General features: G+C 32.7%; 1 protein-coding gene across 1 annotated transcript; it reads right to left on the bottom strand.

Moving 5' to 3' along the window:
• Positions 1–707: 707 nt before the first annotated feature.
• Positions 708–17,067, bottom strand: LOC139502505 (uncharacterized). The gene is made up of 5 exons (XM_071291989.1): positions 16,746–17,067; positions 11,085–11,490; positions 9,918–10,147; positions 7,327–7,600; positions 708–1,886 (listed from the first exon to the last, which is right to left on the bottom strand). Exons 2-5 carry the CDS (start codon positions 11,299–11,301, stop codon positions 934–936), a joined length of 1,674 nt encoding a protein of 557 aa, XP_071148090.1. The 5' UTR covers positions 11,302–11,490; positions 16,746–17,067; the 3' UTR covers positions 708–933.
• Between the last annotated feature and the right edge of the window lie 678 nt (positions 17,068–17,745).

Below are 17,745 nucleotides of genomic sequence, written 5' to 3'. Positions count from 1 at the left end.
TTCAAATGTAGAAAACGGTGGATGAAACCTGGTTTTATAGCGCTAAATTTCTCACAGTCCCATCAAATTCCGTTATATTTATATGATGCGTGAACTAAACATACATAATAAATGACAAATGCATGCACAATGTCAGAAATGTGACAATAATTTCCAAGTTAGTTGATAAAGTTGATCGATTGGTTTTGTCTTTTTAATAGACTTGCGTCTTTTTGAAAATCCCTTGGAGTTTCAGTTCTTTCATTAATACATTTCATGAAAAGGTGAGGTCAGTCATGTATCGACAGAGAATATACTCAAACAGAACTTTTACATTTATTTATTATATATGGTAGCCATAATTTAGGCAACAATTTTGAATGAATACATTAAAACATCGAAATTAAGGTAAACTGACTTCCTAGTTTGAAGAAAGGTCTTCCTTCAAACCCTGAAATAATATTTTTTTTTGATAGACAGGCATTAGAACAAAATATCGCACATGGCTTTTCAGACCTGCATTTATGCAATGTTTATTTTGTAGTATGGGTAAAATTTGTAACAAAACAAACATTTTTTACCTGTGTTACAATTCCCTTTGTTCATGTTGTTAAATGAATTGAATATCCGTAGAATGTATGTTTTTTCTTAATCATCTGGTTATAATGTTTAATGTCAATTTCAATTTCACAACAAAAATTGTAACACATAAATGATTTTCAAAAAGGTAAACACAGGGAGAATAAATCAAAAGAGACAAACATCATTATTATTTGTGTCTAAAATATAAGAAGTGAAAAAACTTTTTTTTTTGCATTACATATATCATATACATTTGTTCTTTTACTATTATCATTTCAGTAATGATGTCTATTTGCATTGAATTACCTTTTTAATTGGAGATGCCTGCCTGGAAACAAATATCAAGTTCTAAATCACACTCACCATGATCTGTCAACAATCGATCATTTTGAAGTATTCAGAAAGGAAGTCAAACAATTCATCATGTATAGTACTATAAATGCCATTGCGTTTATGTATAAAAGTACCATCTAGGGTGTCTAGTGCTTTCTTCAGTTTTACCTTTGATGTACTTCTGCTGATTTCATATGTATTGCATGTTTCTTCTATGAATGGTTTTTGTGCATCTGTCATTTTACCTCTGAACCATTTTTCTTCCAAATGATTATGAAAGCGAACACATAAATACAGACCACATATTTTATAGTTCCCTTCATCACCATGCCTCCTTAAACTGTCTAATTCATTTCTATAGACTTCAAATGGATTTTTGAAATATTCATTAACATCTCCAATTCCCTTCTTATAATGTAAATAGCATAAAAGTGGAAAGAATTCACATTTTTGTGATAATTTATCAATATTGTCCAAACTTGTACCCATATAGTTATTTGCTATGATATTTTTTTCCTCAATTGTAAGACTAAACTTATCTGATATTAAGTTACATTCACAGGATTTAAAAGGTGTTAACATATTAAACCTATCATCTCTATAGATTTGCAACCTACAAGATACAATAATCTTACAATATTTGTCTGCAATAATTTTATCAATTGTAGGTAAAAGTTGTTTCCAGCTCTCAATATAATGATGACTGGCAGTGAAATTTCCCAAAATATCATCTACCACAAAGACTATATGTTTATCACGTTGATAATAATTTTCGATATCATCGGGTTTTGTCACAGGGATTATTTTGTATCCTTCCTTCTGTAAAACTAGTGCAGAGTGTCTCGCAATAAATGATTTCCCAACTCCTAATGGACCAGTTAAAGTTACACAACTATTATCATGTAAACATTGTATGACATAATCACTGGCTCTTGTAGACACAAACATCTTATCTTTCTTTTTCCAATCTTCTATTTGTTCTTTTAAATGATCTGAAAAAAGGCCCAATAAATATAGCTATCAAAAAATTGAACAAAAATATATACTTGAGGATGCTCCCTACTCCGTTTTAAAATAATTCAACAAGCTTTTTAAAAGACTGTTATAAATTGCTAGTATAGAATTAAAGGAACTAACATGGCAGAAAAAAATGTAGGATGCGTGTGCCTGTTTTAAAGAAATAATTCTTTCTAGACTTTTCGTACATTTAACATAGGCACCCTTTTTCTTTCAAAAATAATAATAAAAAAAAAAAAAAAAGAATTACATGTAAAGTATTTTCAAATACGGCTTTTTAAAACTTTATGCAATACTAAAAATAATGAAAAGAAATTGATTAAAAATATGGATTAGTGGGGATTCTTTTTAATGGCACTACATTTTAACCAGATAAATCTGAATATTTAGCTTTATTAAAAAAAACCAAGAGGAGCAAACATCCACAATAGCAAGACAATAACATATTGTCTTGGTTAACCATAGAACATTTCTATCAAAATATAATAATTAAAAGTTAAATCATTGAAGTTGATATAACAAGTGAGAAAATTGTGACGAAATTTTCAACATGGCTATCATGTGTAAAATCATACAAGTGTTAGGTAAACAGGAAGTTGTCCAATGATGAATCTAAAAACGCATTAAACGGTTTAGCTGACTTATATCAAGCCTGAAACCAAATTTCAGAAATCCTTATATTGTAGTTCCTGAGAAAATTGTGACGAAAATTTTCAACTTGGCTATCATGTGTAAAATCATACAAGTGTTCGGTAAACAGGAAGTTGTCAAGTGATGAATCTGAAAACGCATCAAACGGTATAGCTGACTTTTATCAAGCCTGAAACCAAATTTCAGAAATCCTTGTGTTGTAGACCCTTAGAAAATTGTGACGAAAATGTTTAACTTGGCTATCAAGTGTAAAAGCGTACAAGTGTTCTGTAAACAAGAAGTTGTAGAAAGATGAATCTGAAAACGCATCACACCGTAAAGCTGACTTATATAAACCCTGAAACCATTTCCGAAATCCTTGTATAGTACTTCCTGGGGAAAATGTGACGAAAATGTTCAACTTGGCTATCATGTGTAAAATCATACAAGTGTTCGGTATACGGGAAGTTGTCGAATGATTAATCTAAAAACGCATCACAAGGTAGAGCTGACTTATATAGACCCTGAAACAAAATTTCAGAAATCCTTGTCTTGTATACGTACTTCCTGGGGAAAATGTGACGAAAATGTTCAACTTGGCTATCATGTGTAAATTCATACAAGTGTTCGGTATACGGGAAGTTGTCGAATAATTAATCTGAAAAAGCATCACAACGTATCTGATATGCTTCAAAATCTGAAATGGCAAACTCTACAAGAACGAAGGCTTAAAACCAGATTACAAATGTTCCACAAAGTAATAAATAACGAAATTGCTATACCATCACAAGATATTCTGATAAAAAGCCAGTCCAAAACAAGATCTACTCATCAATTAACATTCAGACAGCTCCAATGCAATAAAGACAGTTTTAAATTCTCATTCTTCAGCCAAACAATCAAAGACTGGAATAAACTACCACCTGAAATTTCAAACAAAACTTCTACAGACAACTTTAAGGATGCACTTACTCATGAAGTACTCCTTAAAACCTTTTCTCACTTAAACTAAATGTACCTATTGTTTTTATCTTAATTTAAAAAAAATAGAATAAAAAAATGTAAAAATTAAAAGTTCAATAAAAATTGTAAAGCTTAAAAATAAAGAAAAATTGAAATAAATTCTAAAAAGCAACCTCAATCAGGCATGCGCCAGAAAGTAATCTTCAAAATGTTGATGGTTTTCTGTAACTAAAGAAGAACGTAGAGCTGACTTATATAGACCCTGAAATAAAATTTCAGAAATCCTTGTATTGTATACGTAGTTCCTGAGAAAAATGTGACGAAAATTTTCAACTTGGCTATCATGTGTAAAATCATACATGTGTTCGGTAAAGCGGAAGTTGGCGAGTGATGAATCTGAAAACGCATCACACGATATAGCTGAAGTATATCAAGCCTGAAACCAAATTTCAGAAATCCTTGTGTTGTAGACCCTTAGAAAATTGTGACGAAAATGTTCAACTTGGCTATCATGTGTAAAATCATACAAGTGTTCGGCAAACAGGAAGTTGTCGAATGATGAATCTGGAAACGCATAATACGGTATAGCTGACTTATATCAAGCCTGAAACCAAATTTCAGACACCCTTGTATTGTAGTTCCTGAGATAAATGTGACGAAAATTTTCAACTTGGCTATCATGTGTAAAATCATACAAGTGTTTGGTAAACAGGAAGTTGTCGAATGATTAATCTGAAAACGCATCACAACGTAGAGCTGACTTATATAGACCCTGAAACAAAATTTCAGAAATCCTTGTATTGTATACGTAGTTCCTGAGAAAAATGTGACTAAAATTTTCAACTTGGCTATCATGTGTAAAATCATACAAGTGTTCGGTAAAGCGGAAGTTGGCGAGTGATGGTTCTGAAAACGTATCACACGGTATAGCTGACTTATATCAAGCCTGAAACCAAATTTCAGAAATCCTTGTGTTGTAGACCCTTAGAAAATTGTGACGAAAATTTTCAACTTGGCTATCATGTGTAAAATCATACAAGTGTTCGGAAAACAGGAATACAATACATAACACACCGTCAAATAGTTATACCAAGCATCATTAGTTAAATTATGGTATTCTTAACAAGAGGCTCCCAAGAGCCTGAATTGCTCACCTGTTATTTTGTTGCTTAAAACTTTCATCAATGATTTTTTTTTGCTTTTTAATATATATTAATGAATGGCTTAAAAATGCCATTTAAATTTTACCCATATGTTCAATTTTAACCATTGTCTATGTTTCTTGACGTACAAGGAAATAAAATATAAAATTTATACTAGATTCATCTAAAGTTAAAAAACAAGAACAACTTGTGTAAAATTGACCTTAAAGGGCAATAAGTCCTTAAGGGATCATTTGACAATTTCGGTCATATAAACCTTTTTGAAGATCTTACTTTGCTTAACATTATTGATTTTTACAGTTTATATCTATCTATAATAATATTCAAGATAATAACAGTCTGTAAAATGTCCTCAAAACTACCAAACAATGGGTTGTTCGATTTGTCTGAAAATATCAGGGCTGATAGATGTTAACCAATTAAATATTTTAACCACATGTCAGATTTTCTCTCAAAGCTTTAGTTTTTGAAATAAAAGCCAAAAAAAAATGTATTTGACCCATATGTTCTATTTCTAGCCATGGCAACCATGTTTGTAGATGGATAAAAACTTTGGATACAATTTATAAACTAAATACTCTAAGGAACATTAATTAACGTTTGGAGGTATTTGGCACAGTAGTTTCAGAGGAGAAGATTTTTAAAATAGTTTACAACAACAGACCACGACGACAGAGACCTAGTGCATAAGCTCTAATGAGATCCTTTGGACTAGGTGAGCTAAACAAAAATTGTATTATTGGCCTACTTAGATCTGACATTCGCAAATTTGCATTTTTATTCAGGGGTACGTGTATCTGAATAGTTTATGTCAGATGAACCCTACCTGTCAGACATGTACACAATACAAACATATTTATGTAACAATAGATTTGATGTATTGCTTTTAGGAAATGAGACACATTCCTTACTTACCCTGACATCTTTTAAGTCAGCCCTATTTAGATAAGGGAATAAGTTGGCAAAAAGAGAATTGGGTCACAAGTGAATGCTTGTTGAAAAAACATGTTCCCCTAACATAATAAGCCAAAAGCTTTATCATGTTTATGAACCATTCAACTGAATATCAAAATTTTGTTTGCATTTTATTTTTTAAAATTCCTTCCCTTATCATGATTATAGCTAAAATAAGTTTGTACTGTATTTGAATTTTGGAACAAACTATTTCAAAATCAAATGTCAGATATCTGTTGCTACTGAATATAGGAATCTGTTTTATGAACATACACAACAATCAAATGCTTGATGTCCAGTTTAAAGCAATAACATTTAATCCTTTTTCCATTTGTCTTGCCAAAACAGAATATTAAACAAAGCTTAATCATGGCAAAAAACTCGATTTTCACATCAGAAATTTAGTCACAACAGCTTAGAATGGAGTAACAAAAAGTTAAATGAATGAAAAATGTGTCCCCATGGTCACAGATGATGCCCCCACTTGCATCAAAAATTATAAAGGGATACATAACTCAAAAACTGTAAAAGTGACACCACCCACTTTTTGAACTTGATCTGTGTTTTGTGGAAATAAGTATTGTGTATAGGTTTCATATGGGACAAACTTAAGTTACAGAAAGGAAACTTGAAATTTTGCAATTTTTATTTATAAAGAGGCATAAATCGGTAATGGTTAAAGTGACGCTACCAGTATTCAAATTGATCTGTATTTATTGTTGTAATAAGCATTGTGTGTAAGTTTCATCACATTTGGTTGAGGCAACTTAAGTCAGACAACAGAAACTAAAATTTTTGCAGTTGTTCCATTTATAAAGGGGCATTAATCTAGAACGGTTGAAGTGACACCACAAAAAGTCATACTTGATCTGTGTTTTGACGTAATAGCATTGTGTGCAAGTTTCATAACATTTGGTTGAGGCAAACTTAAGTAATAGAACGTAACCTATTTTTTTTTTATTTTTCATTTTACAAAGAAGCATAACTTAAGAACGGTTTAAGTGACACCACAAAACTTCAAACTTGTTCTGTGTTTTCGATAATAGGCATTGTGTATAAGTTTCATAAAATTTGGCTGAGGCAAGGTAAAGTTAGAGAACGGAAACCAATTATGGGACGTACAGGCGGACAAGGTTATACTTAATGCCCTCTCCACTACAGCAGGGGCATAAAGAATAAAATACAAATGCAATACTTCAACATTTACAATACTGTGAGGTTACATAATAAATTGACATTAGCCATAATGACTTGATTTAATATATAAATAAAGAAATGCAAATGTATTTTAAGACTAGTACAATGTGCAAGGATACTCTGGTGAGACAATAGGAGTTCATTCACCAATAATAGGTTATGTGTTATATTACCCTTTGTTCTCTTGACACACATGTGTATTGATTGACACGTGTCAAAACCTTTAAACCTGTGGTATCCAAAATATGAATACAAAAAGGTAGCTAGTTTCAAATAAGTAAAACAAAATTGAATCCAATATATAATTTTATGGGGAACATTTGATTGATTTTATAGGAAATCACTAAAGCATGACTGGAGTGCCCCCCCCCCCCCCTTAGGTCAGTCAGCGGGCCCCCTTTTTGAAAAGTTCGAGATCCGCAACTGAGTGGTCACTTCAAGGAATCATAAAAAATATGATCTTTTACAGAATTAAAGTAGTATACAGGTAATTTCCTCAACAGCTTACCTCTAATATTCCTAGGTATAGGATCATTCTGGGAGATCTTCATTTCTTCCATTTCTTTTGTCACAACTGCATGTTTTTCTTGAAGTAATTCATTGGATTTTATTAATTCAGAATGAGACAGCTTCAGACTTTCAAATGATTCTTTTAGCTCACGGATTTCATTATATGAATGCTTAATGTCTGTTATTATTTCTTGGTTTGTTTGATCTAATGGTTTGGTTTTCATATCATCACACTCCTGCTTCATTTTCTTCCCGCCTAATCTTTCAATGGCCTGTAAAATATTGGAAGATACCTTCACTTTAAATATAAAGTGATTAATATATATATATGTATATACTAAATGTCAAATTAAACCACAAAATGTTAAGATCTGCAAATTTGATTATACATTTTTTTCTCTCTCTCTCTCTCTCTCTCGACAATTCAAACCTTTGCATAACATCAACGGTACCAATTTTTCTGCACCAGATGCGTATTTCGACAATACATGTCTCTTCAGTAACGCTCGTGGCCAAAATATTTGAAATCCAAATTTTATATAAAAGATGAAGAGCTATAATCATAAAGGTCCAAAAAGTATAGTCAAATACGTGAAAGGAATCAGAGCTTTGCATGAGGAAGATACATTCCTTAATTTATAATAATTTCTAACATTTTGTAACAGCAAATATTAATAACACAAAAAAAATCCGTATTTTCATACCAGTACCGAAGTACTGGCTACTGGGCTAGTGATACCCTCGGGGACTAACAGTCCACCAGCAGAGGCATCGACCCAGTGGTAGCGATAACATTAACGGTACCAATTTTTCTGCACCAGATGCGCATTTCGACAATACATGTCTCTTCAGTGATGATCGTGGCTAAAATATCTGAAATCCAAAACTTATATAAAAGATGAAGAGCTATAATTCTAAAGGTCCAAAAAGTATAGTCAAATCCATGAAAGGAATCATAGCTTTGCATGAGGGAGATACATATGAGACATTGTGACAACACCACCTTTACGGTGTCCAGTAGCCAGGACCACTCAACAACTAGGCTGTATTAAATATAGTTTTTGTTAGTCTAGTAATGTCTTTCTTCGTCGGCTTTATTTAGGATTGCAACAGAGCACATGATGTATAATACCAAGTAGATGTCATACTTTGCAGATCATTTATTTTATGTCTGTTGTATAGGATTATTCAACTTACCACGCTGTCATATCAAATTTTAATTTTTATATTACATGTCCACATATATGTGACAATTTTATGACAGACATTCTAAATAGGATAACCTATGGTATATCACAATGTCTCATATGCAGGGGTTCTAAATCAGTTTGATGGATGAACAAAAATGAAAGAAACTAGAGGCTCCAAGGAGCCCGTGTCGCTCACCTGATATTTTTTATATACAATTGATACATGAAATAATGAACCGTTACACTTTTCCTCGAATTTCAGAAAACTTTTGTAAAAGATTACAAAAATTTATGAAAAAGTGTTAAAATTTACTTTAAATGGCAAGATCTCCTACATGTCCTTATGGGGTCAATTGACCATTTTGGTCATGTTGAGTTATTTGTAGTTGAACATTATTGCTGTTAATAGTTTATTTCTATCTATAATAATTTTCAAGATAACAACCAAAAACTGCAAAATTTCCTTAAAATGACCAATACAGGGGCAACAACCAAACAACATGTTGTCTGATACAATTGATAGATCTTGGCCAGATGAACAATTTAACCTTGTCATATTGGCTCTAAATGCTTTGGTTTTTAGGAACAAGCCGAAATCTACATTTACCCCTATGTTCTATTTTTAGCCATGGCAGCCATCTTGGTAGGCGGCTGGGTTATCAAACACATTTTTAAACTAGATACCTCAATGATGATTGTGATAAAGTTTGGTTGAATTTGGGCAAGTAGTTTCAGAGGAGAAGATTTTTATAAAAGTAAACAAAGATGGACGACAGACGCCAAGTGATGAGAAAAGCTTTGGGCAAGGTGTGCCAAAGAGGTGCAAAATGTTAAATGTATGAAAATTCTTGAGAAAAGTCTTTCCTGTCATATGTTCAATTGCTTATATCGTGAATACAAGGCCTTTTAATTATGTCTAAAATTAAGAATGGAAATTGGGAATGTGTTAAAAAACAATAACCCGACCAAATAGCAGAAATCATTTATTAGATGCGTCATTTCAATTTCAGTGTACGGCAGTCTTTTAATAGAAAGCTTTGTAAAAATCCTTCATCCTCTTAATAGGATAAAAAAAAAAAATAGTTTTTTTTGTTGACATTTTTAGACTAGTGATTTGCACTTTTGATTCTGGTATGGCAAAGTTGCCATTTAATTTTGTTACATATACCTGTAGGCTGTAGTATCATTCATTTAAGGAAAAAATTATTAACAAACCAACAACTGGTTAGAGTTTTTATATATCATTATATATATATGCAGGACTCTGATGAACTGCAATGTTCATGCTGATGTGCAATGGATTGAAGATGAAGTGTGAATGGGCACATGGATGTTTTTTTTTTACTGCAAATGGAGAAAATATTAAATGTTTGGGGAATAACATTTGATATACACTTACATCAGACACATCATTCCATGCTGTTTTAAAGTAATTAATGTCAACTTTGCTATCATCCAGATGAGCTAAGTAATTCCTGTAATATTTGATTCTTGCCAAATCTGCAGCTGGTGTGGTTTCCATAGCAGCAGGTAAACGGTCAAATCCACTAGGAGGAGCAATCATTGGAGTCAAGTTCCTCAGTAATGTTGTCATCAGGGTAACATCAAAAGTTTTAGAATCTGGAACATCTGGAAAAAACATCAAAATAGTAAAAGAATAACAGAATAAGAGAAAATGTAACAAGAGGCTTTCAATTATTTGCCTTAATCTTTCATCAGTGTTTATTTCTGCTTTTCAATATAAACTAATTAGCAGCTTAAAAATTCCATTTACATGTTATTAGTATCTGTCATTTTTTCTTCAACAGCATATGTAGGACTCTGAGCCGCCATGGTCATCCTGATATTCCAATGGTTTAATTTCAATCAATGTTCTCTAAAAGAAAATATTTGTATGCATTTCCCATAGGGTCCTATGTTTAACTAAGTTCCTGCTGACAACCATCGTTGATGGTTGATGGCCTAAAAAGTTACAACACTTTGTCAATCCCTCATAAGGAACATTCATGCCATGTTTAATTTCATTCCATTTAGTGGGTCTCTAAAAGAAAACATTTGTATGTATTTCCCATAGGGTCCTTTGTTAAACTAAGTCCCTGCTGGCAACCATATTGGATGATGTATCGGCTACAAAGTTACAACACTTTGTCAGCATCTCATAAGGAACAATCATGCCATGTTTAATTTCTTTCCATTTAGTGGGTCTCTAAAAGAAAATATTTGAATGTATTTCCCGTAGGGTCCTTTGTTAAACTAAATCCCTGCTGGCAACCATCTTGGATGATGGATCGGCTACAAAGTTAAAACACTTGACAGCATCTCATAAGGAACATTCATGCCATGTTTGGTTTTATTCCATTGGGTGGTTCTCTAGAATAAGCTAAATGTAAAAAAAAACTACAACAACAACAGACAACTACGGGCGACAAGTAATGAGAAAAGCTCATTTGGCCCTGTGGGCAAGGTGTTCTAAAATGGAAAAAAATTGTCATTAATGGACTATTAGGGGTAGACTAACAATTTCATCCCTGACAACTAGTTTGTAAATCTTTCTTTCTGCACTTACCAGGAGATCTTGGAAACAGGAGGTTCCACTGTGATTGGTTGATTCTATGTACCCTTTTCAATTCAGTTAGTTTTTTAAGCTCTTGCTTCAATGAGGTTTTTAAACATATAGGAGCAAACTCAATATCAAAGCAGGTTCTTACAGCACGTGGAGAAATTCCTGTCAGTAACAAACACATTCGAACATAGTTTTCTTCCTCTACAGAAAAAGATGCCATGGTAAAGTCTTCTTTATTCCTTGTAGAAACTTAAAGTCTATCAGAAAGAAAATAATCTTCGAACTTGTAAAAACCTAGACATCCTTTTCGTGGATTTCAAGATGGTATATACATTGTAAATATTGATCCGTTTTCTTTCCATCTTATTAAGATAACCATCAGTGACCATTATAAAATCTGGTACATATCCTGAAAAAAATAACAACCTTAAGTTACATTATGTAGCATGCTTATAAATACCATCAGAGGCCTCTACCCATTAAATATTATGGCTTTGCCATAATATTTTGTTATGCTGATATATTCTAAGTTAATTTGACCTTGATATTTGACCCAATGACTTGAAGGTCTAAAGAGATAATGCATCCTGAAATTGTCAAACAAGTGTCTAATGTTAGGGTTAAATAAAATTGAGATGTCCCAAAGACACAACAACCCGACCATAAAGCAGACAACAGCCGAAGGCCACCAATGGGTCTTCAATGCAGCGAAAAACTCCCGCACAAGGAGGAGTCCTTCAGCTGGACTCTAAACAAATATGTAACCTAGTTCAGTGATAATGGACGTCATACATGAACTAAACTCGAAATTATACACAAGAAAATAAAATTAACTGGAGGCTCTAAAGAGCCTGTGTCGCTCACCTTGCATAATAAGCAAACTAAGGACACAGATGGATTTACAAAATTTATGAAAATTGTTATAAATTGACTATAAAGGACAATTACTCCTTATTAGGTCCATTTGCCATTTTGGTCATGTTGACTTATTTGTACGTCTTACTTTGCTGTACATTAATATTATTGCTGTTTACAGTTTATCTCTATCTTTAATAATATTGAAGATAATAACCAAAAGCTGCAAAAATTTCTTAAAATTACATATTCAGGGGTAGCGACAAAACAACGGGTTGTCTGATTGGTCTGAAAATTTCAGGGCAGATTGGTATTGACCTAATGAACTATTTCCTCCCTTAAATGCTTTGGTGTCAAGAGATATGAGCCAAAAACTACTTTTTATCCTACGTACTATTTTTAGCCATGTCGGCCATCTTGGTTTGCCGGTAGGGTCATCGGACACATTTTGCTCAACAAGATACCCTAATAATGATTGTTGACAAATTTTGTTTAATTTGTCTCAGTAGTTTCAGAGGGGAAGATTTTTGTAAAAGATAAAAATTTACCAAAAATTGTTAAAAATTGACTAAAAAGGCCAATAACTCCTAAAGGGGTCAACTGATCATTTTGTTCATATTGACTTATTTGTAGTTCTAACTTTGCTGAACATTATTGCTGGAACAGTTTATATCTATCTTTAAAAATATTCAAGATAATAACCAATACAGCAAATTTTCCAATTCAGGGGCAGCAACCCAACAACAGGTTGTCCGATTCATCTGAAAATTTCAGGGCAGGTAGATCTTGACCTGATTAACAATTTTACCCCCATGTCAGATTTGCTCTAAATGCTTTGGTTTTAGATAAGCCAAAATCTACATTTTACCCCAATGTTCTTTTTTTAGCCATGGTGGCCATCTTGGTTGATTGGCAGGTTTACCGGACACAAATTTTAAACTAGATACTTTAATGATGATTATGGCCAAGTTTAGTTAAAATTGGCCAAGTAGTTTCAAAAGAGAAGATTTTTGTAAATGTTAACGACGAAGACGAAAGACGACGACGGATGACGGACGCCAAGTGATGAGAAAAATTCACTTGGCCCTTTTGGCTGATTCTCGGAAAATGACTTCGAGAGGCTCAAATTTATACATAAATCCATATATGTGGCTCATGTATGCCTGGAAATTCCCTTCGAACAGCTCCGAAATTTGCACTGCACTGTTTATCGGGAAACTTATAATAGTTATATCTCCCGCTCAAAACCACATTTCCAAATCTTGTAAAATTTGTGATCATCTGTTCACTGACGTTTTCGTACATGTATGCTTTGACTGTACGTGCACATCAAATATGCAAAGCACTTGGCTGGACTTAGAAATAAAAAACTTTTCTCTCGATCTCTATGTTGAACTCATTGAATGTAGAGATGAATCGTTTTTTATAATGTGTCTAGGAAATGGCCCTTCAACGGTGCTAAGTGACTCCGACTTTGATTCATTTAAGCGACTTTGCTACGACCGTGTAATAAAATCTTCATCCGAATACAATCAACAATTGAACTATACAGTATAGTGTTAGCACATGTAATATCAACAGCTCGAAACATAAACTCTTTTACCATAAGGCTTGCACTACATGTATATATTAACATTTTTATTTAAAAGTAAATATAACTTAATTATTTTTATTTTCTCTTATTAATGTATAAATTTATTATCCATGATAATATAGTTCATGTAATTTCTATAAAGAGGAAATAAAGATGTGAATGAATGAATGACAGCCAGTGAACGTTGGCCTTCTGCATTCATGTTGTTTAAATTAACATAAACCATTATTGATTTGAAGAATGAGAAAAATTGATAGTTTACAAAATGGTTTAGTTATTATAAAGAATTGAACGTATCCATAAATGTTCAAGATTTCCAAATGCCCGCCAAAATAAGCAACAAAAAAACACACCAAAAAACACAACGAAATTAAACCGCTAATAATATACAGTACATTTGTAAGTACTTGGGTAAGCAAAGTAAGCATCAAGAAACTACTTTTTTACTCAAATTTTGATCCATTTGTCGTAACTTTTGATCTTAACCTTTAGGTTGCAATCTCTCAAACTAGAGGCTCTAAAGAGCCTGTGTCGATCACCTTGGTCTTTGTGAATATTAAACAAAGGAAGCAGATGGATTCATGACAAAATTGTGTTTTGGTGATGGTGATGTGTTTGTACATGTACATCTTACTTTACTGAACATTCTTGCTGCTTACAAATATCTCTATCTATAATGAACTTGGCCCAGTAGTTTCAGTGGTAAATGTTATTAAAATTTTACAAATTTTATGAAAATTGTTAAAAATTGACTATAAAGGACAATAAATCCTTAAGGGGTCAATTGACCATTTCGGTCATGTTGACTTATTTGTAAATCTTACTTTGCTAAACATTATTGCTGTTTACAGTTTATCTCTATCTATAATAATATTCAAGATAATAACCAAAAACAGCAAAATTTCCTTAATTTACCAATTCAGGGGCAGCAACCAAACAAAGGGTTGTCCGATTCATCTGAAAATTTCAGGGCAGATAGATCTTGACCTGATAAACAATTTTATCCATGTCAGATTTGCTCTAAATGCTTTGGTGTTTGAGTTATAAACCAAAAACTACATTTTACCCCTATGTTCTATTTTTAGCCGTGGCGGCCATCTTGGTTAGATGGCCGGGTCACCAGACACATTTTTTAAACTACATACTCCAAAGATGATTGTGACCAAGGTTAGATTAATTTGGCCCAGTAGTTTCAGAGGAGAAGATTTTTGTAAAAGATTTACGAAAAAAATGACTATAAAGGGCAATAACTCCTAAAGGGGTCAACTGACCATTTTGGTCCTGGTGACCTATTTGTAGATCTTACTTTGCTGAACATTTTTGGCGTTTACATTTTATCTCTATCCATAATAATGTTCAAGATAATAACCAAAAAGAGAAAAATTTCCGTGAAATTACCAATTCAGGGGCAGCAACCTAACAACCGGTTGTCAGATTCATCTCAAAATTTCAGGGCAGATAGATGTTGATCTGATAAACAATTTTACCCCCATGTAAGATTTGCTCTAAATGCTTTGGTGAATTATAAGCCAAAAACTGCATTTTACCCCTATGTTCTATTTTTAGCCATGGCGGCCATCTTGGTTGGTTGGCCGGGTCACCGGATACAATTTGAAAAACTAGATACCCTAATAATGATTTTTGCTATGTTTGGTTAAATTTGGCCAAGTAGTATCAGAGGAGAAGATTTTTGAAAAAGTTAACGACGACGGACGACGGACGACGACGGACGCCAAGTGATGAAAAAAGCTCACTTGGCCCTTTGGGCCAGATGAGCTAATAAAAAGGGATTTTCCTGTAAAATATATCAAATAAGGTTGCAGTCTGATACACACAATATGTATTAGAATAATCATTTGGAAACAAACCCCTAGCTATTTTGCACTTTTATAGTGGCCATTTTTTGTAGATTTAACCTTGACCTTACTTAGAGGCAGTGACCTTGAAATCAATAGTGATCTTCCTCATCGTGCTCATACAATATTATTGACTTTATATCTGTGGTGCATCTTAAACTAATCTAATCAGAAACTAATACATGTAAGCAAGGTAAAAGTTTCAAAACCAATAGACCATGTCTTGTTTTTTTAGTAGTATTTGTAAGCCGTGCCATTGTTTTTTTTTGCAGGTAGGCCATTTTCTGTTCCACAGTCCTTATTTTCACATCCATACTGCCCATTGGTCAAGAAAATAAATTCCCATAATGTTTTAAAACTTCCTCCATCATTGTTTTTACTCATTCTTAGGTGTCTTGTTTTTTTTTTTTTTTACTTTCATTATTAATCCACCGGAAACAATTACTGCAATAATCAATGAGATGAAAAACATCATAATTCCTTATACAAATCAGCATTCTAAATCACAATCAACAGTCAATTCTAAATAAAAAAAAAATCTACATTGGCTAGATGTACAGAGGGAGGGTTGAGATCTCAATAAAAATGTTCAACCCCATAGGCAGATCCAGGACGAGGGATTATATAGGAAATCACTGGCGCATGATTGGAGTGGTCCCCCTTAGCTCAGTCAGCAGCCCCCCTTTTAAAAAAGTTTTGCATCCGTCACTGATCGAACCCTGACACATTTTTGCACCTGTCCAAGTCCCTACTTAAATATTTCGATTTTTCATCATCTTTTAAAAAGTTCTAGATCTACATGTATACAATTTCTTTTAAAAATCGCAGGACAAACCATTTCGTACCTGTTACCTTAAAAGAATCTTAAACATGTTAAAGGAGGTCGAGGTCAAATGAACTGTCTGACGGGCAAAAGGACTTTGTTAGGTACGCATCCACATACTAAAATATAATTATTTTATTACTTATAAATTATAAGAAAATAATTAACATAAAAACAAATCGACATGACAATGTCTAAAATAGGGTTTACACTTAGTGCTTGAAGTTGAAGTGGTGTGTGTATTTGTGTTTGTGGAAGTGCTCAGGACAGCACAATCATAATACATTAAATATATAAACTGGCTAACGATAATATAGGTGTAGTAAACTATGTCTTCTTAGTTCACATGTAGCGTGTTTGTCTTTTTTTTTATGTGATAGTCGGTTAAAGAGCTCACGAGATTTCATGTTTTGTCTGTTATTATGTGTATATATATATGTTGTGTGCAAATTATAATTTGTACAACATTACAACTTGTACACAACATATATATATGCCGACTCTGAATAAAATTTACTATTTACTTATTTACTTACTGTGTGTGTGTGTATTGTCGTATTTATGATTCATTCAACGAGGATAATGTATTAGTGGGCACACATATTCCGACCTCAGCATCTAAAAGTCCTAAAATGCAGAAGGAGAGGAATTTGCATAAGAGACTTATAGTTGTCACTTGTTTTCTAATTCATGTATTGTATTTATGTACGTATTAACTTATCTGTTACTGATTAAACTATTGTTTACACTAAAACGCGGAAATCGGAAAACGCGGAAGTGAAAATTTGACATATTTATAGGGAAAACGGTACTATTTATTGGGAAAACGGTAGTATTTAATTTTCCCAGCATTAGGTTCGCCTTTTGTGTATCCAAGGCAGGTGAAGGAAGTCAAATTAGGAGCGCTGTGATTGGATGTAAGGGTACAATATATTTTTTATTTATCTATGAATAACTGCAGTGTGTATATTTACAATATAAATTTTAAAACCTATTGAAATATTTTCTAGAGAATTATTCGAAAAGACTTGCAAAATTTCATAAATTTGGTGCAAAATGACGGTGGGCATGGATAACATAAACAAGCTCCGTTGGAAGCTGGTCATGATACTATTTGGCTTTAATTTTTAAAACAGAGTAATAAAGTACTAATACAACATATAACTGTTTTATCCAGGTTTTTATCTTAAAAAGTGGTAAATTTAGAAAATGTTAACATTGTCGCCAATGGCAGAATAAATAGTACCGTTTTCCCTATTCTGCCATAGGCGACAATATTAACATTTTCTAAATTTACCACTTTTTAAATTAAAAACCTGGATAAAACTTTTATATGTTGTGTTAGTACTCTATTATTGTGTTTTAAAAATTAAAGCCAAATAGTATCATGACCAACTTCCAACGGAGCTTGTTTATGTTATCCATGCCCACCGTCATTTTGCACCAAATTTATGAAATTTTGCAAGTCTTTTCGAATAATTCTCAAGAAAATATTTCAATAGGTTTCAAAATTTATATTGTAAATATACACACTGC

Source organism: Mytilus edulis, chromosome 14 (assembly GCF_963676685.1).
Source record: "Mytilus edulis chromosome 14, xbMytEdul2.2, whole genome shotgun sequence".
Classification (NCBI taxonomy): Eukaryota; Metazoa; Mollusca; class Bivalvia; order Mytilida; family Mytilidae; genus Mytilus; species Mytilus edulis.
Note: the sequence above shows the minus strand (reverse complement) of the source record. Positions and strands in the feature narration are given on the sequence as shown.